At 44.8% G+C, this 24,804-nt stretch overlaps 1 protein-coding gene across 4 annotated transcripts in view; it reads right to left on the minus strand.

Moving 5' to 3' along the window:
- Positions 1–902: 902 nt before the first annotated feature.
- The window catches only part of RCAN1 (regulator of calcineurin 1), a 97,994-nt gene continuing 74,092 nt past the window's right edge, over positions 903–24,804 (minus strand). For 2 of the 4 annotated variants that reach the window (XM_003263898.4, XM_003263902.3), the window contains exons 2-4: positions 7,950–8,123; positions 5,920–6,079; positions 903–2,667 (exon numbers count right to left, since the gene is read on the minus strand). In XM_003263898.4, the coding sequence (XP_003263946.2) occupies positions 2,495–2,667; positions 5,920–6,079; positions 7,950–8,123 (507 nt within the window). In that variant the 3' untranslated portion in view covers positions 903–2,494. Of the gene's footprint in view, positions 2,668–5,919; positions 6,080–7,949; positions 8,124–9,509; positions 10,076–11,093; positions 11,447–24,804 lie in introns of those variants that run through there. The other 2 variants (XM_003263897.3, XM_030806048.1) reach the window with 2 other exon arrangements.

The following is a 24,804-nucleotide window of genomic DNA, read 5'->3' on the forward strand; positions in this document are numbered from 1 at the left end:
GTGCATTATTGGTTTTACAATTTCAGCTGAGGCTGCCACAGAACAACTCAAAAGAAATAGGCTGTCCTGAGTGAGCCTTTTCCTTGACTTGTACTTTCTATTCTAAGGTCTATTGGCTTCACTGGCAGTGGGACCACTGGCTTTTTCCATCCTTTATTTAAGGGGACCTGCTGAGAGTCTCTATTTGGAAATATTTCCTGCCTGTCCTTAGGGGGGTCAATGCCTGAATCTGTCCAATAATCAGATTTGACCAACTTGGTTGAAGTGTGGATTTTCCAGCACGATTAAACTTTGAACATATATGGCTTGAAAATGTGCGAATACTCTTGGAAATGACAGGATCATGGTTCTCAAGAAAGGGAAAAAAAAGTAGCCTAATGCTAATGTTGATCAGGATTAATGTCATTTCCTAGATTTCAGCAAATAAACACTGGGTTACTTAGGCCTTTGTGGGCTTCCCAGGAAGGTCACCACCATTTGAAATGAGAGTTTCAGGGGAAAAGCTGCCAGAGATTAAACAGAAGGCTTATAGATGCATCTTCTGAAGATAACTTAGTATCTTCCATGGACATGTTTTCTAATAGAAAAGAAAGCTCTTCAAATGACCAAAACCATTGCTGTTTTGTGGAGGTGCTGGTGAACAGGGGTTTCATCATAGTAGCATCTACCTGTATAAACGAAATATTCGAAGTTCTGATTTCAGTTTTATCCACTTTCTTCTTTTGCAAGTGATGCATTCTTAGTGTGGTGGACCCTCCGTGAACCACAGCACAGAATTAGGAGTTTCTAAGCTTAAACTGACAAAATCCTCCTGAATTTAAAATGTTTAAAAAGGTTTAAAAGCCTTTTAAACTGCAGAATTTAGAAGGTTCACAGATTTATTCTAGAAATAAAATGACAACTTTTCTGTAAGGAGCATACTGTGCCCATTTATTATAGAATGCAGTTAAAAAAAATATTTTGAGGTTAGCCTCTCCAGTTTAAAAGCACTTAACGAGAAACACTTGGACAGCGATGCAATGGTCTCTCCCAAACCGGCTCCTTCTTACCAAGTACTGTAAACAGGGTTTGAGAATGCTCAATCAGTTTCTTGATATGAACAATCAAAGCATTTAATGCAAACATATTTGCTTCTCAAAGAATAAAACCATCTTCCAAGTTTCCAAAGCATGCATTGTTACTTGGCATTAGGTATTTCAAAATGGCAAACTTTGTTATGGTATTGTAAGGCCAAAATATAATACCTATTTACCAGACATACACATTACAACTAGAAAAAAATTACAAATGTTAACCTAGTATAACAATTCCATCAGGAATTAATGGGGAAAGGCACTGCATCCCTCTCATATCGCCACAGATCTACTATCCACTTGACATGCTTTGAATTCAAGTCCTGTTAGACATGGGAACAGCTTTTTCTACAACATACGATTCACAGGTAGGTTAATACATCTTAGTCTCCCACTGCCATACTTTTCACCCAAGTGTACAACAGGTATGAATATATGCTATCAGCTTTATTTACAAGTGTATCTTGATGTCTTAGTGGGGTAAAAGAACCAACTATCCCAACCAACAGTTTCCAAAAAAGTTTTTGGCTATGATTCATGTATAGAAACCACCACATAAAAGAAACAACAGAAACTGAGGTCCGACCCCAAACACCTAAACTAAAATTTCTCACCCACTAAAAGTTGGCAGTGAAACTGCTATTCTCTGAATTGTATAAGCTAAATTCTACAGAGGAATTTCAGATCAACTTCTTTTGCAAAAGCACAAGTTACACGTTGCACGGTTGAGGATGCCGAGTGAATGTATTCCAGGAAGAGTTCCGCAAGCGAGTGCTGTTGCAAAGAGTCGAGAATCCGAGAATCTGGGAAAGGTGATATGATACGTTTTCCAAACGCTTTCCGGGCTTCCCAAATGATGTAAAACAACAATGGTGTAACTTTATATACGAACAAAGGTTAGTCTCGAAAATCAGTAATATACATGCACACACATGAGAACATGAGGGAAGAAAGGAAACGCTACAATTTCCACATTGAATTGCTGCTGTTTTCACAACCTCTCTGCACTAGGCAGCTTCCTGTGGTACCTCTTCCTACCAATAGAGAGTGGCCCCTGCAGGCCGCTTAGAGACAGGAAGCTCTCTCCTGAGCTCACTGATCAACCTGCCCTTGGCATAGACAGAACCTACCAGAAAAGAACAAGTACAAAACACTATCATTATCGGTTTCCCAAATGTCCTTGTGCGATGACCACAAACTCAGTGATTGGCCCAAGTCATTCCTGGGTGCCATGAACAGTAACTGGTGTGCAGCATTAGAACAAGGGGACACGGCCTTGTTTCTCTTCTGAGCAACATGAACTGGGATTTCTGCCACACCGATCTCGGCTGCCACCTCCGAAGAAGTCGTGACCAGCCACCTCCACAGTAAAAGATTCCTCCCGTGAGTAGATTTGGAATGCGTCCTCGTCGTGTGCCAGTTCAGCTGAGGTGGATCGGCGTGTACTCTGGCCTCCTGGTCTGGATAATTTTTGGCTTGGGTCTCTTCATTCTTTCCATTTCCTCTTCTTCCTCCTTCTCTTGATCACTCTCACATACGTGGACCACCACGCTGGGAGTGGTGTCAGTCGCTGCGTGCAATTCATACTTTTCCCCTAAGGAGAGAAAATAATTGCAGGGTCACTCAGAGAAGTCCTTGGGAGACAAAAGGCAAACATCAAAGAGCATTCAGGGCTCTGCTGGGCCAGCTGCTCGTGTCCATCCGATTGGGCTGAGAGACACAGCCAGACATATTTTGGGTTTGTATTTCTTTGCTAGCTCATTCAGAAAAAGAGATATTTCCATTGTGCATGTCTCTGTTTTTAGTCAAACATTCTGGGAGTCCAGGCACATGAAAAGTATAGAAGGAATGCTTTTTTCTAGTTTTACTTCGCATGTCCACCAGACGTCTAAACTACCCAGAGAACTCCTTTTCTTTCAGCATTTCCTCAAGTGTGAATGTGGGAAACTTCAGTTCAGGAAAAAGATGGATGAAGAAATGCATTTGGAAACAGAACCCCGGGCCTCCCTCATGCAGCTCCTATTTGAGGGTCACAGTGCATGCCTGGGAAGGGCGCCACGGGAAGCCCCGCAGCAGACGCAGGGGTGGATGCACGGAGCCAGGTGCTCTGGAAACGTTTTTGACCTCGGCATCTTTTCCTTAGAACAACTTCTAATCCCCGGGACCAGGAGTGCCCCGCTGTTCTATGTCAGCCTGAGTTCTACCAGGCTGGCCAAGTTCAGGCCACTCTGGTCCAGCAAGGGTGGGGTGAGCTTTCTGCAACTGAAAAACCCAGCAGTGTAGAATGAAGGGGCTGGGGCCTCCCGCTGGGGTGCCGCTCTGGCCACAGGAAGAGTGTGCATCTCTGGTGCTCATGAACGCAGCTCTGAGCCTGGCTCCTTAGTACCCAGGGCTCATGGGCACTTTATTCTGCTTCCCTGTGCACCTCAGTTCCCTCCTCAGTAAAGGAGACGTTAAAGGTATTGACTTCATGGAGCAAACAGCATGAGTGAGTGCCCGAGGCAATGAGAACCCGGCTCACCACATGCTTGTCCAGCCCATGTCACCTAGAAAGATGTTTAAGAATGGAGGCTGCATTGTTATTGGTGCCATGCTGGGCAGGGATCTGAAATAGGGCAGGAGGTTTGCTTCAACCTGCTCCCCCCACAGGGCGTGGCCTCATGGCGAGTTTTCCTCTGGGGCTTTGTGCTGGGGATTTCTTTTCTTTTCTTTTCTTTTTCTTTCTTTCTTTCTTTTTTTTTTTCTTTTTTGAGACAGAGCCTCGCTCTCTTGCCCAGGCTGGAATGCAGTGACAAGATCTCGGCTCAGTGCAACCTCCGCCTCCCGGGTTCAAGTGATTCTCCTGCCTCAGCCTCCCAAGTAGCCGGGACTACAGGCGCATGCTGTCATACTCAGCTAATTTTTGTATTTTTAGTAGAGACGAGGTTTCACCATGTTGGCCAGGATGGTCTTGATCTCCTGACCTCGTGATCCGCCTGCCTCAGCCTTCCAAAGTGCTGGGATTACAGGCGTGAGCCGCCACACCCAGCCTGTGCTTGGGGTTTCTTTGCAGTTCGGGTAAGTGAGGAGGCACCTCACCAACCACTGTGTGCCCATCACATGACTGATTTCCATCAGGCAAGAGCAGCCCAGCAGAGCTTCCTACCTCCAGCCACACTGGTTACTCCTCTAAACCTGGAAGGTACTTTTACTTATAAGGAAGGTGGTGATCTTTTCTCTATCACACGTGGGACTGAAATGTTATTATAACTGCACTGAAAAAGGCAAAGGAGCTTCAGCTCTCAGAGAGAGAATTCAGGCATGGGAGGTCAGACGGATTGCTAGAAATGCTGGTTAAGAGTCCCTTACAAATCTACCTCTTTGCAAGTCTCTTATCTACCTACTAATCAGCGAAAATCCAGAAAGCTCAGGGTTTAGGACCATAATTTGCAAAATCTCCGCAATCCTGTTGATTGGAAAGCACAGGTGAAATATGAAATCTCACTCAAGCTCACTGTTAGGTGAACCAAGGACAAACTGATTTTATTACATCTATTTCCTAAAAAGCCTTCTCCAATAAGCCCTCGGTGAAGGAAGTGCTAGATTCTGGAGTATGCAGAATTTTTATTAACAGCATTTGCTTCTGGAACTGTTGACATCTCTTTGCAAGTGGATAACCTGTTTCCTCCCATCCCTAACCTAGGGGAAGACTCCACACCCTCAGCCATGCTCATGCCCCTGGGCCAGGAGCTGCTGTAGGGGGAGCACACACTTCCTCAAAATGGCCATTTCTGATCTTGACCTTCACGCCACAATTAGCAGTAAGTAATGTGACTCTTGCTTTATCCCACAGAGGGAATTTCCGTTTGGGCAATGTTTTCGGAAATGTAATCTGTTCAATATGAAACTGCTGATGGTCCAAGAAAACAAAACCCTCAACCCAAGGGAACATCAGATCGCTGGTCAAGGAGAAACAAGGAGCTGACGGTCTCAGCATTTACTCGACTTGCTCCATGGACAGAGCAGGACAAGGCTCAAACCTCTTCACCCGAAGACTCTCTCTCACACCTGCCTCCTCACCCAAACCCTAGAGGACAGGACAGGAACCACCAACATTTTATGGTTTTCAAAAAACCTGCATTGAACACTGACTGTGAGCCAGGCGCTGATTGAAGCGCCTTTCACTGGATGATCTCATCCACTGCTCACAATTCCACCAGTTAAGGCCCATATTTTGGACAAAGAGCCTGAGGAACCTACCCCCTCCCTGCAGTGCTCACACTTTTGTCCCTCCAGAAGACAGGAACTTCCTCTTTCTTTGGCAAGCTCTGTAGGGGACCAGCCCACGGGCCCTGGGGTAGGGCAGCCCGACTGTGGCCCTTCCCTCACCATGGCCTATGGTTCTCCTTCCCTTTTCCTTTAAGAAGGCCAGGTGAGAATCACAGGAAAGGGTGAATTTACCTTGATTAAAAATAACATTACTTAAAGTGGGGCATTGATTTTCCCTTTCCAAAGTCCAATCGCTCATCCCTATCCGGAGCAACAGAACCTGGGGCTGGGACTCAGGCCTCCCATGCAGGCTGTGCTCAGTGGACACAGGAACGGATTCCTGGGACACTGCAGGGGGTGGAGGGGCGTGATGCAGGGTCCCCACGATCAGCCGCAGTCTCTCTAACACTGCAGGTGGTGCCAAGAGGCAGGCATGCTCCCAGCACAAGGGACGGTGGTGCAGAAGAATACAGAGAAGCTCACAAAACACGCCGGCATGGGCTCACGAGAGCTACGGGGGTAGTGGGGTACTGCTTCCTGGTGCAGGGCAGCAGCTGTGTCTCCCCCTGCCTCCCTCCCACCCGAGGGCCCTGCTCACCTGGCCCCAGCTTGGAGATGGCATATAAGAGATCATAGTTTATGACTGGGGTCGCATCTTCCACTTGTTTCCACCCCACCGGCGGAGAGGCAGGAGGGGAGATCAGAAACTGCTTGTCTGGATTTGGCGGAGCCAGGTGTGAGCTTCCTATGTGTAAGGTCTGAGGAGAGAAAATAAGCACAGGTCAGTTGTTGCCAGGGAAGAACTGCAGTGAGGCAACAGCACCTAACGCCAGCTTCCGGAAGATGGGCGGGTCAATGTCCAGGCATCAGGACAGGTGTGATTCCAGGACCAACTGTAAGATGGTCGGTAACGCGGAGGGCAAAAGGATGTCTGAACTCTGGTTATGGCGCAGATAGGATGACAGCCCCCTCCCAGGGCTATGGGAGTCACAGGCACAGGGACTGCAAATAATTACGCTTGATCTAGATGGACAGAAAATCAGCAGAGGTGACTTTAGTATATATGGAAAATTAAAGTCACTGTCGTTGAGGTTAGGAGGGCTCTTGGAATCAATTTCTCCCCGCTCCCCACACCACAGAGGCATGCTCTGAAAGTCCAAAGCCTAGGCCACAGTTCTGAGAGGACACAGCTTCTCAGGGACAGGGAGCCAGGACTCCACTTGCCCCTAGGGTTCCCCACCCAGCAGCGGTCCTGCGCCTCCCTCCCCGGGACTCTGGATCAGATGCCAGAAAAAATAAAAAATAAAAAAAAAGCCACTTCCCAGGAGACTTTAAAAAATAACAATAAGGAACAATAACCTATGATCCTAGTTTGGTTTTAGAAATGCTGACCAGTGATGAAAGGGCTGTCCAGAGAGCTCTTACATCACAAGCTGCGCGGTGTAGGTTATCTCTGCACTTCCAGATTGCCCTCCTCAAGTTTTCACAACGAATATGCATTGTTTTACAAACAGAAAAGGTCAGAGGAGTACTAAGTAATTATTTGCATAAAATCTCATCCCGTGCAGAAAGGAGTGTACTCACAGAGGAAGGCCTGGGCACCCAAGGTCAAAGCTCAGCCTGTGCCTCCCAGGGCAGAAAGGCTGGGGGTGGGGCGGGGATCCCAAATGCTTTATTTATACTTGAAGGGCCCAGCAAGTTCGCTGTTCTCACTTTGGGGAAGAAAAGACACTTCGGCTCTCTGGCGTGGAGTCAGATGAGCTTCCTCCCACTGTGGGAGGCCTTCAGACAGGGTCCTCTCCCATCCCAGCAAGGTATGTGTGTGGGGGGGGTGGGGGCGGGTTGTGGGGGTGCTCAGAGCCTGAGGGGGACTTGCTTTACTGAGGAGCTGCATTCTAGAAGCTCCTTTCTTCTTCCCTGACAATCTGCCAGCCCCTAAGGACATCAAATGGAACTCTGGGAGCTGCCTTGAAGGTGGGTCACCTGTCCTAAGTTCCCCAGAGGAGGGTAGTGGGCAGGAGAAGAGGCAAGCCCAACCCCAGCTACCTCCGTCTCTGCCGTGGGTGCCCTGGGGCTGGGAACCCTGCCAAACGGAGGGTTTCTTAGCATCTGCGCCCAGCTTCGTTATCCCCTATTTTTCTTTCAAGCCGGACCTAGCAGTCCTGGGGTGATTTGCAGGCATCTTCTGCAAACTCCTCTTTCTCTGCTGAGTGCCCCCAGCACCACATGAACTGGGAACCACTCTGGTCTGCTCAGTCTAGAGTGGGTCGTTAGCTCCAACCCTCAAGCAAATTCATGGAAACCTGCTGTGCAAATCTTAGGGTGTTTGCGTAGCCACGCCCACCCCACTGCACCCTGCAAGCTCCCCAGTGAACAGGGAAGGCTTTCTTTCCCCCATCATTATCAACCCAGGAAGGTCAGGGGCGATGTCTGAGGTTGCTTTCAAATGCACCTTGATATCTTCTTAAAACAAGTGGGACGCTGAACATTCAGAGTAGGAATTTTGCCTTTCTCAAGATGAAGTCTTAGAGTTTCTGGTCAGCATATAACATAAGCAACGTATAAGCTGCTTTACAAAAGGGAAGGAGGGAGGAGGGAGAAGCATGCACAGCAATGAACCCAACTCACCTGAGCAAAATATAACTTCATTTCCTTTCCCAGAAACTCAGTCTTATGCAGCTGGAGCCTGGCATCTGCTGCGGAGAAGGGGTTGCTAAAGTTTATTCTGACTCGTTTGAAGCTCTTAAAATACTGAAAGGTGATATCCTTGTCATACGTCCTAAAGAGGGACTCAAATTTGGCCTGAAAAATAACAATAAAAATAAAAGGAGTTGAAATTTACCTGCATATGACCCTTGACTAGATGATGTCATTACTTTTTTTTTTGAGACAGAGTCTTGCTCTGTCACCCAGGCTGGAGTGCAGTGGCGCAGTTTTGGCTCACTGCAACCTCCGCCTCCCAGGTTCAAGTGATTCTCCTGCCTCAGCCTCCCGAGTAGCTGGGGTTACAGGTGCCTGCCAGCACACCTGGCTAATTTTTGTATTTTTAGTAGAGACGGGGTTTTGCCATGTTGGCCAGGCTGGTCTCAAACTCCTGTCCTCAGGTGATCCGCCCACCTCGGCCTCCCAAAGTGCTGGGATTACAGGCATGAGCCACCGTGCCTGGCTTCCTCAATACATTTTTTACTGAGGAAGTGGATCATCATTCCTTTCAAGAACTCCTAACTTCTTTCTTAGAGAAAAGCCTTTCCCCTCTTAGGGGACTATGGCCTTTAGTCCTAATGCAGGTGATTTTACAAGAAGGTAAGAAGGTATGATTTATTACATTCATCTAATCAGCAGAACAATTGCCAATACACAGACACTACTTATGGTAACAAACTTTTTTAAAAAGTAGAATGAGCATTTTCCAGGGAGGTACAGTTATGTAATTTGTTCTCCATGTTTCTCTGTCCTATGACCTTCCCCCGCTCACCCCCGCCCCCATATTTCTCTGTCCTATAGCCTTCCCCGGCTAGTCAACTCCAACCCCGCCATTCAGCTCAGGGCAATGTTGTATATATCAAATATTTCTTTAAGGCTTAAAAGCACTGCAGCTAATTTGAAAAAAAAAAAGAAATACTGACTTGAAAAATAACAAAGTTGATAGAAAGTTTTGCATTTCTTAAAATAAGTAGTTTTTAAAAATTTCCACGATCACTTTTATCTCAGTCTGTTACTTTCTAACTCTCTAAAATGATACTGGTTTAAAAATTAATGTTCTGCATATGGACCGTATTCTGCATCCTGGCTTTCATGTCTGTGCACACCTCGCTCTGGTGCCGTAGGGCTAGTGAGAATTAGGAGATGTCCTTGAGCTCTTAGAATGCAAAGCCCGAGGTGGGGGATTACAAGCTTAGGTTGCTCAGGGGACAGCCCCCTAGGCTGGGTCCTGGAGTGTGTATGTCGGTGGGGGCAGCTGGGGGCCACTGCAACTCCTCGGAGAGGGAGTTTAACTGGTGGACAGTCAAAGCTCCAAGGAAGACTGCATGGGCTTCTAGTCGTCAGGTCTTGTGAATCTTTTTACCAGGCAAAATCACTTAGGACAGTTTGTGGGAGCCCGTGTGAAAGGCAGAAGGGGCTGGCCAGGAAGAAGGGGATGGCGCAGGGTGTGGATGGTAGGCAGTGCGGGCAGAGCTCACTGAGGACCTTGGAGAACCTATGGAAGGCGCAGTGTCTCTGCAGTGGGAACGAGGATTCAGGATAAGAGAGGAGAGTGTCTTCGAGAACGTTCACTGCTAGCAAGCACGGGGAGGCACGGGTGGATGGTGCCTGCTTCACATGGGGCTGCGGGTAGGAGCAGGGTAGCCGGTCCCTGCCAGGCAGGTCGTTAAGGAGCAGTCGGAACAACCTACGACCTTGCTCTCCTTGCATTCTCCGGCTTTCCTTCCGTTTATGGACATTTGTGAGACTTTCCCATGAGGGATCCTGCAGAGGCACGTGCGAAGGAACGCGGAGCTGGCGGACGGTAGAGTTCATTTGGCTGCCTCTCACTCTTTTTCCCCACCTGTCTTGAGCACGGGCAAGTTTCTGGCAAAAGTGTGTCTTCGTACATTTGGAATTTTGTATGACCTCATCAATAGGCACTGTGACCCACTGTTTAGTTTTGAAGTTATGATTCAGAATTTGGGAAAGATGACTTTGAAGAATATTTTTAGAATACAGGTTCAGGGCTCAGGACCAGAACAAAAGAGAACTCACATTATCTTTAAAATCTAGATTACTATGATGCCATTCTCTTATAAAAGAATCTTATTTGTTCTAATAACTGATATCTAGTTATTATAGCTTTTGGATGGCATCTCTACTTCATTTAAAAAGCAGTGATTTTACTCGCATAAGGCTCATGTTAAGTGAACTCACTTTGTAGTACTTTAAAAACACAGAATGTGCTCTGCAATCTAGTCCAAACACTATGGTGCCAGCCCATAAGCATTACATACAATTATGGAGTTACATTTGATTTTTTTTTTTAAAAAGAAATCTTCGCATGTCCCAATATGGCTTTGGGTATAAAGCATATAACACCACCAAGCACAAATACCACCCCTCAAATAGAGCACACAGGATTCATTCCTATATGATATTATTAAAGCTCAATTAGATAGCCGGATAGCTGCTGATGAAAAAACTTACATTTTAATCAAATGAAGAAGAAAAGTGTAGTGATTAAAATGATTATATTAATCACCATCAAAGAGAGCTGCTGCCCAGGAGGCACACTGATCTCACACTTAATTTCTCCAGTTTTATTATTTGCTCTGGCTGCATTTTCTCTTGTTAGAGAAATGTGGGAGCTTGAGGCCAGGCCCTTGTAATTACTACAAACATACAAATATCTTTATAACATTTATTTCCTAAGACGAAATGAAATTACTCACAATGCTGGCTGTAAAAGTAAAACACTATTCACTGTCAGAAGAGGCCTCTTTCTGAAAAGTTCACTTACAACATACACAGAATGAAAAACATACGATGCCCCAACTCTCACCTTCCTAGTTAGTTGGTTCAGGGACCTGGATGTTGTCAAATATTGAGATCTTTAGAAATTCCTTCCTCAGTTAATTCCTCAGGCAACAGCTTTTGATTTTCAAGGCTCGAAAGACTTTGGATTTCTTTCAAAACCCCCAAACCCACAAGAGAGCCACACTCCCCCAAGTATTTCAGTTAATAGTCCCAATTAGCATAATGCTTTGAAAACTAAAGAAAATCACGTTATATTAGAAGCCTTACCCTGGTTTCACTTTCGCTGAAGATATCACTGTTTGCCACACAGGCAATCAGGGAGCTAAAACTGTAGTTAAAGTTTCTAAAATGCATCTTGCTTTCTTACAGTGAAAGCGCTAGAGACCCACGCAGTCAAGCCCCTAGTGAGATTCCTTTCCAAGAGGCTGTAGGTTCCTTCTTGAGCCGGTGCTTATAAAGCAGTAAGGGCCAGCCCCCACTCCCTGGGAAAAAAAAAAAAAAAGTGCAGCTTCCACAGCATCCTGTTTGGACAGCAAATTCCTGAGTCAAGTCCTGCATGCTTGCAGGCAGACAGGGACAAAGTGTAAGTTTCTACTGGAAAGAGGTGACGTCAACACCTTAGTCATTTTCCCTATGCTAATTAACTTTGCTTGGGGAGAATGGAAAAAACAGCTGAGGTTTGCTTCGCAGCTGCTTTATCAACCCCTCTTGCAGCATAGTTTCCACTGGTAGTAATTCCATTCAGCTACTCAGACAACACGCTTCTCGGCCGAATGGGACGACCCTTCTTAAGATGGAAAATGTTACAAAAGAAAAAGGATGAAGGTCTGTGGCAATAAACAGCAATTAGACTGTAAGGAAATTTCAAGGCTTTGGGAAACCTGGAAACCAAAGTCCGGGTGACATACTTGATCCCTGGAACTTCCTGAAAACCTCAATCAAAGTTTCACTTTGGGGTATTAGACAAAACATTTTGAAATCTGTCTTGGTCAATAAAAATTTTAAAGGACAAAAAGAGGAATCATTTTGAAATGTAGTTAAAATTTTTTTTTCCCAATGACATTTTATTGGATGAATGTCCCAATTTCTACTTGTATCCCACAGTGGAATGGAGCAAAGAGAACCTAAAACAATCCTAGTATTTTCATTTGAAAACTTCATTATTATAATTTGAGAACTAGGAATATGCAACACTTTGATCATTTTCAAAGCACTACTGAATTCAGGCAAAGGATACAAAAACACTAGCCTTTGAAACTGAGCAATCTAGCCTTTGAAACTGAGCAAAGAAGCATTAACCCATTTATGCCAGAGGTTGCAATTTTTTGAATTTTTGCCATCAGACCTTGGCGATGACCTTGAGCAGTAGGATATAAATAACTCCCACATGCTTAGCGTTCCAATAATGGAACACTAGGCATAAATGGGTTAAGAGGTCCTGCTTAAAGACTCATAAACTAAATGTTAAAAAACAAAGGAAAGGAAGAAGAAATGGAAAGAATGTACACTATAATTGAAAGGGAAGATGCAGGGAAGATGCCTGGTTTGGAGAAGTGCACTGGGATGCAAGACTGACTCTAGTTCTTTCAAAAGGTTGCAACTCTTGAACCTTCTAAGTATTTTACCAGTTTAGATCCCTATGGCTGCCTGGGTCCTATGTTCTTCTCACTCTCTCCAATTTTATTATCACCTAAAAGCACTCAAGTCATTTAAGCACTCTCTGATTTAGGGGCACACAGGGACAGCTCTCAAGCTTCCAGAAGTTAAATGGAATCCTGCCATTCACATTTAAAAATTAACTTCAAAGAATCATTAAAGTCAGCCAATAATTTAAAATACATGCAAGAGGAAGAAACAAAGCAGGGCATTTAGCCTTCCAAAAAAGGAAAAGCAAAGTCCTCTTGGATGAGTGAGTGTTGCTTAATTTCAACGCACTGTGCCTTGCTGCCAACTGTAGAGTTTATGTAAGAAACCAGTTACGGTGTTTGCTTTGCCAAATTATCCATAACTCCTAACCTGAAAAGATATAAATGCATGTATTCCAAAAAAGTGTAGAATACTGAACAATGCAACATGCGTCAAACACCAAGGGGAAGTGGTCATCCTGGATGATGCTTCAAGAGGGAATGTGTATGCCTGCAGTGCTGCATTTTCAGTACAGGGAACCTTTGTCTGTCCAGCGGGCAAATGAAGATTGTGGTGGTGGGCAGGAGAGGCTAAGGGGAAACAGAGGGGGGGGCAGCAGACACAGTCCTGCATTCCACTTTTCCAGAGGGGCTTGGAACTTCTCTGATGTTCCCTCCCCCTCTCCAACTCTTTCTCTCCCCCTTTTCTCTTCTCCTGGCATGCACCTGGGCAAATTCCATTAAAAGGTGATCAGAAGAGACAGAAGAGGCTAGTTTAGACACAACAGGCTAATTTCACTGTCTTCTTCTCTCTTTTAAAATCATGACACAAAGTTCCAGCTCAATTTTGTGGGCAAATCTCAAACATCTCTGTTCATCTGAAACAACAGTATGGGCTCACCCGAATTTACAATTTTGATTTCGTTATATGGATGGAAAAAAAAAAAAAGAACAGTGAGGTATTTGAAGATTGTTCAACTGTCTTTGCTCATAGAAATGATAAATCTTTCACTAGATTGCCCCAAAACATGTAATTCTGTATCTGCCTTTGAATTGGTCAGTTCTATCTATCTGAATTGAATTTAGTAAACTTGAGCACTTCCATTTTTAGATCAGGAGTAAGAGCCGGTCAAAATGGTGGCTGCCATTTTGTAGGGAGACTGGAATGCATGTTCTCTGGCAAAAAAATCACTGGTTCCCAAATTGTACTAGAGCCCTGGACTGGGGGAGGGCACTTAGGATCTGCCACCTTGGTTTTCCTTGGCTAAAATGTGAGAGGTATGGAGCAGATCTGAGTTTCCAAAGTGTGTCTTGCTGAGTAGCAGGAATCCTTAGTGATACTTGGACACTCTGGTTGGCCAACAGGGCAAAGCACAGGGTTTCCTGGAACACCTGTCCCTGTACCCATAGGGTAAGACTGCCTTATGCTCATGTCAATGCCTCCTCATCTGCTCATCTGACAATTCTTGCTAAGAAAGTCTGTCTTTGACTGCATGTCTATTATACGTGAACTTGCATTTCTAAAGGTCCTATGCAAATGAATTTACTTTATAAATAGTGAATCTCCCCACTGAGAATAAAAATGGATCCAAAGCAAGTATTTAAAAAGTTGACTTTTCTACTTGTATATTCCTTGTGGTTTTGGAGGCAAGTATATTCCTGATTCTTGCTTGCTGGTTGGATGTGAGTGATCTGAAGAAAGCAGTGCCCACAGCAAGACCTCTGATATGGTTTGGCTGTGTCCCCACCAAAATCTCAACTTGAATTGTATCTCCCAGAATTCCCACATATTGTGGGAGGGACCCAGGGGGAGGTAATTGAATCATGGGGGGCCAGTCTTTCCTGTGCTATTCTCGTGATAGTGAATAAGTCTCACGAGATCTGATGGGTTTATCAGGGGTTTTCACTTTTGCTTTCTCATCATTTTCCCTTGCTGCCGCCATGTAAGAAGTGCCTTTCACCTCCCGCCGTGATTCTGAGGCCTCCTCAGCCATGTGGAACTATAAGTCCAATTAAGCCTCTTTTTCTTCCCAGTCTTGGGTATGTCTTTATCAGCAGTGCGAAAACGGACTAATATAGTCTCATTAGAGCTCTTGAGAAGCATTCTAAAATCTGCACTCAACATGATAAAACTGAACCCAGAAGTTAAAGTAAATGAATGTTTTAGTCAACTCAGAGCTTTAGATGTTTTGCATTTCTTCCACGCACACCATGAAAATCATAAATGAGTCTTTTTAACCTGCATTTGCCTCCTCTGGCTCCAAACAGTTTCCATTAGGAAGTTTCTATTTTTGGTGAGGAAAAATTAAGGTTTATGATGGATTCCATCATTCCCATTACAGCATTCTGAAAGCATCATTAGGATGACTTCAGCACATCCATTATGAACTCTAAGGAGTTGACAACTGCACCAAGAATGTGCCCCCTGTGAAGCTGTCTACAACGTGAACTGACCAAAGACAGACACTGAGTTTTGACTTCCAACACTGAGCAAAAAATGGGGCAACTTGCAAAGGCTCTCTTGTGAATGAAAATGACAAGTTACATTTTATTTCAGTTTTTTGCTTCTAAGATAGTGAAATACTGTTTCTTTTTTTTTTTTTTTTGAGACAGTTTTGCTTTTGTCGCCCAGGCCGGAGTGCAGTGGCGTGATCTCGGCTCACTGCAACCTCTGCCTGCTGGATTCAAGCAATTCTCCTGCCTCACCCTCCCAAGTAGTTGGGATTACAGGCGCCTGCTACCACGCCCAGCTAACTTTTGTATTTTTAGTAGAGATGGGGTTTCACCATGTTGGTCAGGCTGGTCTCAAACTCCTGACCTCGTGATCCACCCGCCTTGGCCTCCCAAAGTGGTAAAGTAGTTTTACTGTTACTTCATATGTGTAACCGTTCCCTATAGAATGTGGAGCATTGTTCCGCAGCCTAAGTTACTATACAAAAACAAAACAAAACGAAACAGAAACCCCACAAGGGTTTGCTCTCTTCCTCGTCTTTATCACTTTGTGGTCGTTACTAACTAAGGAGACGGTTCTTATTCTCAACTTGTAAGAAGGATTAATATCAAATTCAGAGTTGTGGAGAGGATTGATCTAGTGATGGAGGCAAAGTGCCGAGCACAATGCCTGAAACACAGGTGGCGGCTAAAGCACGTCAGTTGCCTTTCTATTTCTCATTTCATCGATAAAGATATTGAGGTTCAGAGTGGCCCACACTATGTTTAGGAGAGCCAGAACTCACTCTGGGCTTTTCATTGCAGATTCCACGCTTGTTCCAAGGAACTATGCACGCCTTAGGCCAGTGCCCTGTGGTACTGTAGCTCATTTCCCCATCTCTCTGGATGGTCCAGGGCACCTTGGATGTCCTCCTATGTGCCCTGCAGGTCCACAGAAAGTCCTGTAGGTTCTCTATCCCATCCTTCACCTTGCATAGTGCTGCAGGCAGGCAGCCCTCAGCAACTGTAATATCTTCCCAACTGGCCTCGCTTGGCCAGTGTCTTACCGCCCCAACATAATGTGCAAGTCTGACACATAAAAATCCCTGATGCTGACCAAGCTCGGTCATGTTCCTCTCCTGCTGTATAAACTTCAGTGATAAGCACCGTTCCTGCTGTAGCCCAGGCAGACTGTTCAAGGTCGTCTTGTGTCTTTCTTGTCACATATCCTGCCAGTGCTGCTCTCACCTTTATGTTCCTCTAAGACAAATGGCTTATGTGCCTCAAAACACACTCCCCTCTTCTCTTCCCCGAGTCTCTGCTCGTGCTCTCCCTCTCCCTGGATTATTCCTCCTTTCTCCCTTTTCCTTTCCTTCCTATTTTAAGATTGAGCACAGGCATGTTGTTCTCCAGGAAGCCAACCATGACCCCCCGTGTTAAAAAAAATATTATTCAATGATGCCTGCTGAAGCCCGACAAGGCAGACTTTATTCAGAACCACCACGATGGGTACAGGGACCACCACAACCAGGTCTTGCAGTGGGGCCTGGGGGCAGGGGTAGATTGAGCTTAACTCCGAATACAGCATGGCCAAGGAGCAGTGTCAGGGTCAGTGGTGGAAAATTACTAAGAGGAGGCATCGGGGTAAAGAGGACTTTGGCTAAGCTGACATAATAGGATTCTTGCTGAAGACAGGCCCGGGTGATCAGACATCACCTGGGGGATGGTAGCAGATGAAGAACCCAGTCAGATATTAAGGGGGGGGGGCTCCTGTTAAACTGACTTTGCGGGGTTCTTTGCTAAAACTGAGTTTTATAAGGAAGTCCACAGGTGAGCCTAGGAAAAGGTTAAAAAACCTGACCCAAGTTTGGCCAAGCAAAAAATTTTTGTCACCCCAAACCCACTCACATACCCTTGTCCAAGGTTTGTTCAGCACTCTCCAAACTTCCTATGTCTGTCCCTAGCACCGTGCTCACTTCAGTAGGTGACCACCTATGTGATGACACCCTGGTTCTAAACTGTGAACCTCCTGATGGCTTGAGCCACATCTTATTCCACTTGATAGTCCTGGTGCTAGTACAAAATAGTCTCTCAAAAATGCCAGCTAAAGAAACAAACTGATGTCTTTCTTCCTGTCACTGTCACCCACTGGTTCTATTTTGATCACATAGAACTAAAAACTAGTTCCTCTCTGACACAAGAGTCATTCATACATTTGACAACAGATGTCATCTCATTCACATATTCATTCATTTGAGCAGCAAATACTGAATAGCATTTTACATGACAGGTATGATTGCAGACACTCCAGAAAAGAATAGATAAATGAAGTGTAAACCCTGACACTAAGATGAGTAGAACTTTGGATAGTTTTCCTAGATCTTATCTTCTCCATTGTAAATTCCAACCCCCCACTGCCCACCTTATCGGTCTCATTTAAACAAATATTTTTAAAATTTGATAATACAGTCATATGACAAAAAACAAAATCAACTTTTTTTTTTTTTTTTTTGAGACGGAGTCTTGCTTTGTTGCCGAGGCATGATCTTGGCTCACTGCAAGCTCCGCCTCCCGGGTTCACGCCATTCTCCTGCCTCAGCCTCCCGAATAGCTGGGATTACAGGCGCCTGCCACCACGCCCAGCTAATTTTTTGTATTTTTAGTAGAGATGGCGTTTCACCGTGTTAGCCTGGATGGTCTCGATCTCTTGACCTCATGATCCGCCCGGCTTGGCCTTCCAAAGTGCTGGGATTACAGGCGTGAGCCACCGCACCCGGCCCCAAATGTACTTAAATAGGATGCACTGAGAAAGCTATTCCTACCTCTGTCCCTGTCCACTCCATTCTCACTCTGCCTGTTAGGTGTAACCTCATTTTTTAAAACTCATTTTTATTATTTTGGTTTTTTTTAAATCAAATAAAAGCAATTAATTTCCCCCACTTTAAGTAAATAAAAGGTAACATGCTATATTTAAACCAAACAAACTTTCAATGACTTCCCTTTGCTCCTGAAGTTGAACCTGAGCCTTCTGGTTCATATGCATTCACACATCCCTCCATTTATTCATTCATTTGTCTAAACACTGTTCTAGGTACTAGGAATTCCAATATGAACAAAACAGACAAAACTCCCTGCCCTCTTGGAGCTTACATTCCAGATGGGGAAAAAAGACACAAAACAAGATAGATAGGTACAATCCACAGTATGTTTAGACAGCCTTCAGTGTGGGCAACAGAGAAGCGTGGAGGGGCAGAAAAGCTGGAAAAGTGGTGAAAGCGAGCCCGGTCAGGGAAGGCATCCTTGAGAAGGGAACATGTGAGTGCATGAAGACCTGAAGCAAGTAGGGGAGTGAACCGTGGGATGCTGGGGAACAGCATTCTGGCCCAGGGAACAGCAGGTGTGGAGGCCCTGAGGCAGGAGAATCTGGCACGCTGCAAGCCCAGCAAGGAGGCTCAGGGTGGCTGCAGAGGAGGGTCATGGAGAAAGTGGTTGGGAATGAGGACAAGAGAGACCTTTAGTCATTGGAAGGACCCTGGCTTGTATTCTACAGAAGTGGGAGCCATAAGGGGGCTTGAGCGAAGGTTAGCATGGTCTGTTATGACATGATTTCTATATTACAGAAGTACTCTGGTGTCTGCGTTCAGAATACAGTGAAGGGGCAAGGGGGAAGCAAGGTGCCCATGAAGAGGCAGCTGGGGCAGGCAGGGCAGTGGGACCTTCTTCTCCAACCATGTGTCCACACCTCCTCCAGGGACCCCCTCTGCAGTACCCACTTTCTAAAGCTCCTCAGCCAGCTCCTCCCTGTCTCATTCCTGCGTGTTGAACACTTATTCATCCTTTAAAGCCCATCATTAAGTCCAATTCCTCCAGGAGCTCCCCCATCCCCCGACTAAGTGTTCTTTCCCTCTTTTAACCTGGTGACTCCCACCTCCTGCTGTCACCATAGTCTGCTTGGCATCATAGTCATGTTGGGACTTGGCAATCTTCATACTACAATAAAAGCTTCATGAGGACAATGCGGCTTGTTCTGCAGCTCCCCAGAGATGTAGATAAAAGCCTGTGCAAGTCAATGACACCAAAATTCAGAGAACTGCACCAGTGGGGGCTCATCTGATGCAAGCCAAGAGCCAGAATTCACCAGGGCATCAAAAGGCCATGGCTGCTGGTGTGACAGACTGAAAGGCAGCCTTTGTCTGTGGTTTGAGCAAAGGCCAGGCCATTCATTGTGGTCACAGGAGGTGGTGTAGGGTTGTGACGACATTTCTCACAGGCCTCAGGGGAAGCGCTGTGCTTGAGGGCCACATGTGTGCTCTGTGGGCGTCACATTCCCGGATGTGCTTCCTATGTCCTTGCTATGGGGGGCCTAGCAGGATGCCAGGCACTGGCCCGCACCATCACATGGAGACTGGGAGGCCTGACTACATGGATACTGCAGAGGGCCAGGATTCTTATTATGGGTACACCGCAGAGGTCTCCAGCACCAACCCCATGACAAGAGGAAGAGCAGAGTCAACTGGATGCATGTCCACCTTAAGGACCTGTCTTTAGGGCATGTTTCATAAAGTATCCAGCATATAGGAGAATTTGTATAGAATTTACAAATAAAATGCTTTACTGGCAGATGTACTAAAAATCTTTTACCAAGGAGGTTCATAATCCAAAACATTTGGAGACCATGTGTTTAAGCAATAGTGTGATTAAATTCCCAGTTTTCTTTAGGCTTTTTTATGACAAGCAAGTGTAAGAAAGAGAACAGAAGAACATTCTTCTTGATATCGTTAAAGGAATTTCTATTTTTGTTCATTTTTAGGAAAATCAGGAAATGGGCTCAGGAGTGTATTTCTCTTAGTATTGCTTTCTTACTGGTAAAATTTGCTTGGCTACAGGGAAGTGATATAAAGCAAAACACATAACCTTTTTTTTTTTGATGGGCTTTGAAGGCATTAACCAGAATGCCCTGGAGAAAATACGGGAGGTGCTGGTTCTCCAACTACAGAGAATGACAACTAAGAATTCTAAATCTGAAATAATGAAATTGTTTAAAAAAAACACTGAAGTTTAATGAGTATTAATCTTCTGTAAGAAAACACAATAACTGATATTAAACTTCAGCCAGGCACAGTTCTGATACTTTGAAAAAAAATAAGAAACCCTGAAGTATCTTTTGATACTTTGCCTGAATTACTACAAGAGAGTTTACAAATATGTATTTCTGGGATAACACAGAACTTTTATTCCTTAGATAAAAAATCTGAGTGGCTGATTTATGCCAGTGACCAAAATGATGGCTGCAATTATGCCTGCTCTATATTCATGTTGTTAAAGGTGAAAATGCTAAAGACTTTTTTTTAGCAGAATGGTGATCATGATCGTTAACACTAACAGTAGAAATAAAAAAAATCCAAGTACAAAGAAAAAAAAGAATAAGGAAGAGAAGAAAAAAAGAAAATAATTGGGGAAAAAACAGGGAGGAGGAGTGTGTACAAATGTACATCTTAAGACTGAGGTCACAGTTCACACTAGATTTCAACTTGTTTGTTAAATTCCATGTGCACTCAGAATTCCATTAACTCTTATTCCGTATTGCCTCAATCTTTCCTTAATATGTAAAGGTTAACCACCCCACTGTAACTTCTTGGAAACGCACTGCTTGCAATGTTTAAGATGAAAAAATAGCCATAGGCAAATCAAAACTCTACTTAATGACTTGGAGACCAGCAGATGAGGATTAGGGGAGGTAACATTTATTTGGAGATTACTGGGGCCAAAGCCACCCTAATTAATTACTCTTTATTTGCTCTCTCTTTCCAGAGCCACCTTGCTTTAATTACTGACTTCAATTTCTGCTTTGATGCCATTCCCAGTCAGGGGCACAGTACTGCAGCAGCAAAAACCTGGGGAAGAACAGTCGCCCAGGAGTGGCCTGGCTGTGGTCCACTCAGGCCCACGGATCACCAGTGTCTGGTTAGCCCTCATCCCTGCGCTAAGCAGCTTTCACAACCCCACAGCTGGTTCATTCTCAACAAGTCAGGCCTTCATACGCAAAGTAGGAATTCTACTTTCTAGGGTTAATGCTGCCTGGAAAACCTTTTACTTCCGCTGCAGGATTCCATACTCTCCTTGGAAGAAGTGACACAACGGCTTCCTGGTAGAGCAGAGGCCGGGTCTCGTTCGAGGAGATTCTCCCAGGGAGGCTGGCGCAGTGCGGGGTTCCAGGCACACACCACGCCGGCACCTGGTGAATGGCTGGCTGAATGTCAGTGCAGGAGTAAAGGTGAGAGGATCATGGAGGAAAGGGGGAAAAAATGAGCAAGATCAACATCTGCAACTCTTCAATGAAGACAGAAAACCCAGTTCTGAATGGCTTCGCTAAATATCGTTCGTATCCACACCCAGTTTCAAAACTCAAGAGGCAGGTCAGAAATGGTTTTCTGTTGTTGGTTTGTTTGTTTTTTTCACCAAGTGCTGGGAGAAAAGTGAGTTATGTGCTCTTACCTGCTATTTCCATTACCATACATACACACACCCTGTTTCCATGTCTGTAGTTGAGAAGTCCCAGGAGGGCACTACAAATGCTTTCTTTCTACACTTGGACTGCATTCTTTGCTGATGACTGAAAAGCCTGATAACAAGTCACACGAGGAAGCATGTCCTGTCATCTTCATGAGGGTCACCAATGATTCAAAAGATACTTAAGGAACAGTAAACTACACACGAAGAACAAGCAAGACCCCACCGCAACCTGGACATTATCTCTGTCCACCCAAAGAGAGAACAACTGTGCCAGCCTGGTTCATCAGGAAAATCTAGGTGTTCCCGTTAAGTGACTAAAATGTGGGCACACGTCTTTGCACTGAGTATCTGATTCCTAAGAGCTGTTCCCTTTCCATCAGGCTTAGAATGGCCCAGTTAGTTTTCTCCTGGTGAACTGTAGCCCATTAACATTGACGGAAAATTAGTTGTTAATATTTAAAAATTGGGAGGTGTCACACAGAAATAGAACTTCTGACCTCTTTTTGGTGGTGGTGGCGGGGGGAGATGTGGCGACCCTGGGCCCAGAGCTCCATTTCACTGTGGCCGAGCAGATGCCCCTTGTTGGGGAACCCATGGTCTCCAAATACCCCAGGCCCCATCGCTGTCTGTGGTCTACTCGCCCCTCCACCGATGATGGCTGCTGGCTGACCAGCCCCCAGGGCATTTCAATTTGTGGCTTAATTTGGTAATTCATCAAAAACAGATTAGTCACCTGCTAGGGCCAGCCATGGTGCGAGGTGCCAGGCATACAGGCAGAGAAGTTTACCCAGCTCTGGGGCTCAAGCTGTTCTATGCCTAACAATTTACACCAAATTAAACATGTAGAGGGCATGGCCCTCACTCCCACATGGCAAGTCTGTGTGTGTGTGTGTGTGTGTGTGTGTGTGTACCTATTTTTTCATCTGGCCCATTTATGGGCATATCGCAGTCCCATGGGTGACTCCCTGGGCATCTGTGAAATGTTGTCTCCCACCCCTGAAATTATGCTGTAAATGCCAGGGAATGGTGGTGACATGGTTATAGCGATGATCTTGATTCTGCTCAAACATAAACCACAGTTGGTTTCTTTAGCAATTCTTAAGAAATGATTGGGCCATATCAGAGGAAGACAGAGGAAGAATCTGAACTGTAATTCTCTTACAGATTTCTACAGAATTAGCTCATGATTCATGGAGGCAAAAAAAGTTTTGTCAGGACTGGCATTAGAAGACACAGAAAAACAATTTGAAAGGAGCCTGAGGTCCAGGTGTTTTCAGAGTGTGGTCTTTAAGATAGTTTCTTAAAAGATCATTCTGAGAAGACAGCATTTTAAACTGCTCTTGTACAGATCTATGGTACATTTTATTTCTTATGTTGAAAATGATGGGAAGATTGTGCCTGTTTCATCCATTTAAGAAACCCTCCCTGTTGGTCCAAGCCACCGTGGGCTCTTCCATCCTGAGGGAGGACACAGTGGCTCTACTGTCCTCTGTAGAGGTGAAATTATGTGGCACATACTGTGATCAACCACAGCTACCTGCCATCTCCCCAGCCAATTCCCCACCCACTCCCCGTCATGGTTACTGGCCGCTTCCAGACTCTAAGAGGTTCTTGCGCAGGGGAGGTTATTAGGATGAGTGGTGGGGAGGGGAAAGGAAACTGGGCAGAGAGAGAGTGAAGCTACCAAGTGGTCCTAGTGGAAGCCTAGCCGACTCTACGGGGAGCTTTGGGGATGAGACGATTCTTGTTGGAGCAGGAGGACCAGGCCTTGATACTCCCATGTTGGCCAGTTTTGAGAAGGGGCTACCCTGAGAAGGGGGTGGAATTTGGGCAAGGTGGCTTTGCTCTGCCCCAACGGGGCTGACTGTCAAGGGAGGCTGGGAGACAAATTCTGTTTTTCTGAAGTGACCTGGGGTGTGTCACTGTGACCAGTGCACCAACCAGCTAACCGACCAACCCATGAGGCCCAAGCTCAAGGAATTAGAAGGCTCCAGACTTGCACCCTAACTTAATCATCTGAAATCTCAGAAATGTGACAGCCTTTAAACTGAACACCACAAAAATGCTGCTTATTCCACTCCAAATCATTAGCTCATCATCCATGTAAGGAGCTTCAAGAGGAATATCGGTAAGATTAGCAGTAAACTCAAACAATTTAAACTTTCAGTATAAACCGCATCAACTCAAGTCCTGAATACTGACACAACAATTTCACTCCTAGGAATTTATTCTAAAGAAATCCTCATGGCTGTGGGCAAACATTTAGATGCAAATATGTTCCTGCAAGGCAAATAAAATATGCAAAAATATAGTTTTATGTAAATAAAATACATCAAGATCCGTGATCAGATAATATACATGCTAAATTCATTCAGTAGACTATAGAGCCACTCACAGTAAGGAGGTGAAAACTAATGACATAAAAAGATGTTCAAGACTTGCTGTTAAGAAAAAAAAACAGGTTACAAAGCCATGTTTATTGTTCTCATTTTGGTGAAAAGAAAGAATATGCGTGATAGTATTAGAAGACTCCTGTGTTTTTCTTCTTGATTATTTGGATTTGGGTTATTTAGATTCTAGCATGAATTTCCACAATGAACACTTATTACTTTTATAATAACAAAAAAGCTTCTCCTTTCCCCTGCCCTCACTAGATGCTATATATCAATGGTCAAGGTAACCGTGGTTAACAGACACACTATGTAAGGGTAAAGGTTAGTTGGAGAGAAAATTGACTTCCCCTGTTTTTGTATAGTGGTTTGGTATCATGGCCTTTAATTTGTTTGCACTGTATCTGTTATGCACAATCTCTAAACCTGCTCTTTTTAACCCATTAACATTTTGGAGTGCTAGTTATTGAAAGAATCCTATTTCATACCTAGAAACAGGGATTTCACCAGAAAATACTGATTTTGTCTTTCTTTGATTACCTCTCCTGCCTGCCATCTTTATCTGGTGAAATTCTCATTTAATCAGTATTGTTGGCCGAGCCATTCTCACTGGAGTCAGGGCTGTCTGAGTGCCAGGGGACACGCATCTGAATTGTTTCTTGTCACTGCCATGTCCCTACATCTATTTCTTGCTCGCCTGCATTATTTTCCCCATTCTTCTTGCAGTCCCAGAATCACATCCAAGCCCCTTTTCTTTCTCCCTGGATGGCCCCTTCCTCTGAATCTTCTTTCTAACAAGACTGGAATGTTACGTAATAAACTTCTCCCCATTACAGCATTAATGATGACAGTTGTTTAATATACAAGGCCTTCCCAGAGAATTTGTATTTAATCAGCAAATTCTGGAGATCAGTCTGCATCTCAAAGGAATGCATTGCTAAGGGGAAAATTCCAGGCAGTAAGTCAGTTACAGGGGAAAATTCTCTGCACAGGTGGGCTTTTCCGGAGCTGGGTGCTGCC

Source organism: Nomascus leucogenys, chromosome 25 (assembly GCF_006542625.1).
Source record: "Nomascus leucogenys isolate Asia chromosome 25, Asia_NLE_v1, whole genome shotgun sequence".
In the NCBI taxonomy this organism is placed as follows: domain Eukaryota; kingdom Metazoa; phylum Chordata; class Mammalia; order Primates; family Hylobatidae; genus Nomascus; species Nomascus leucogenys.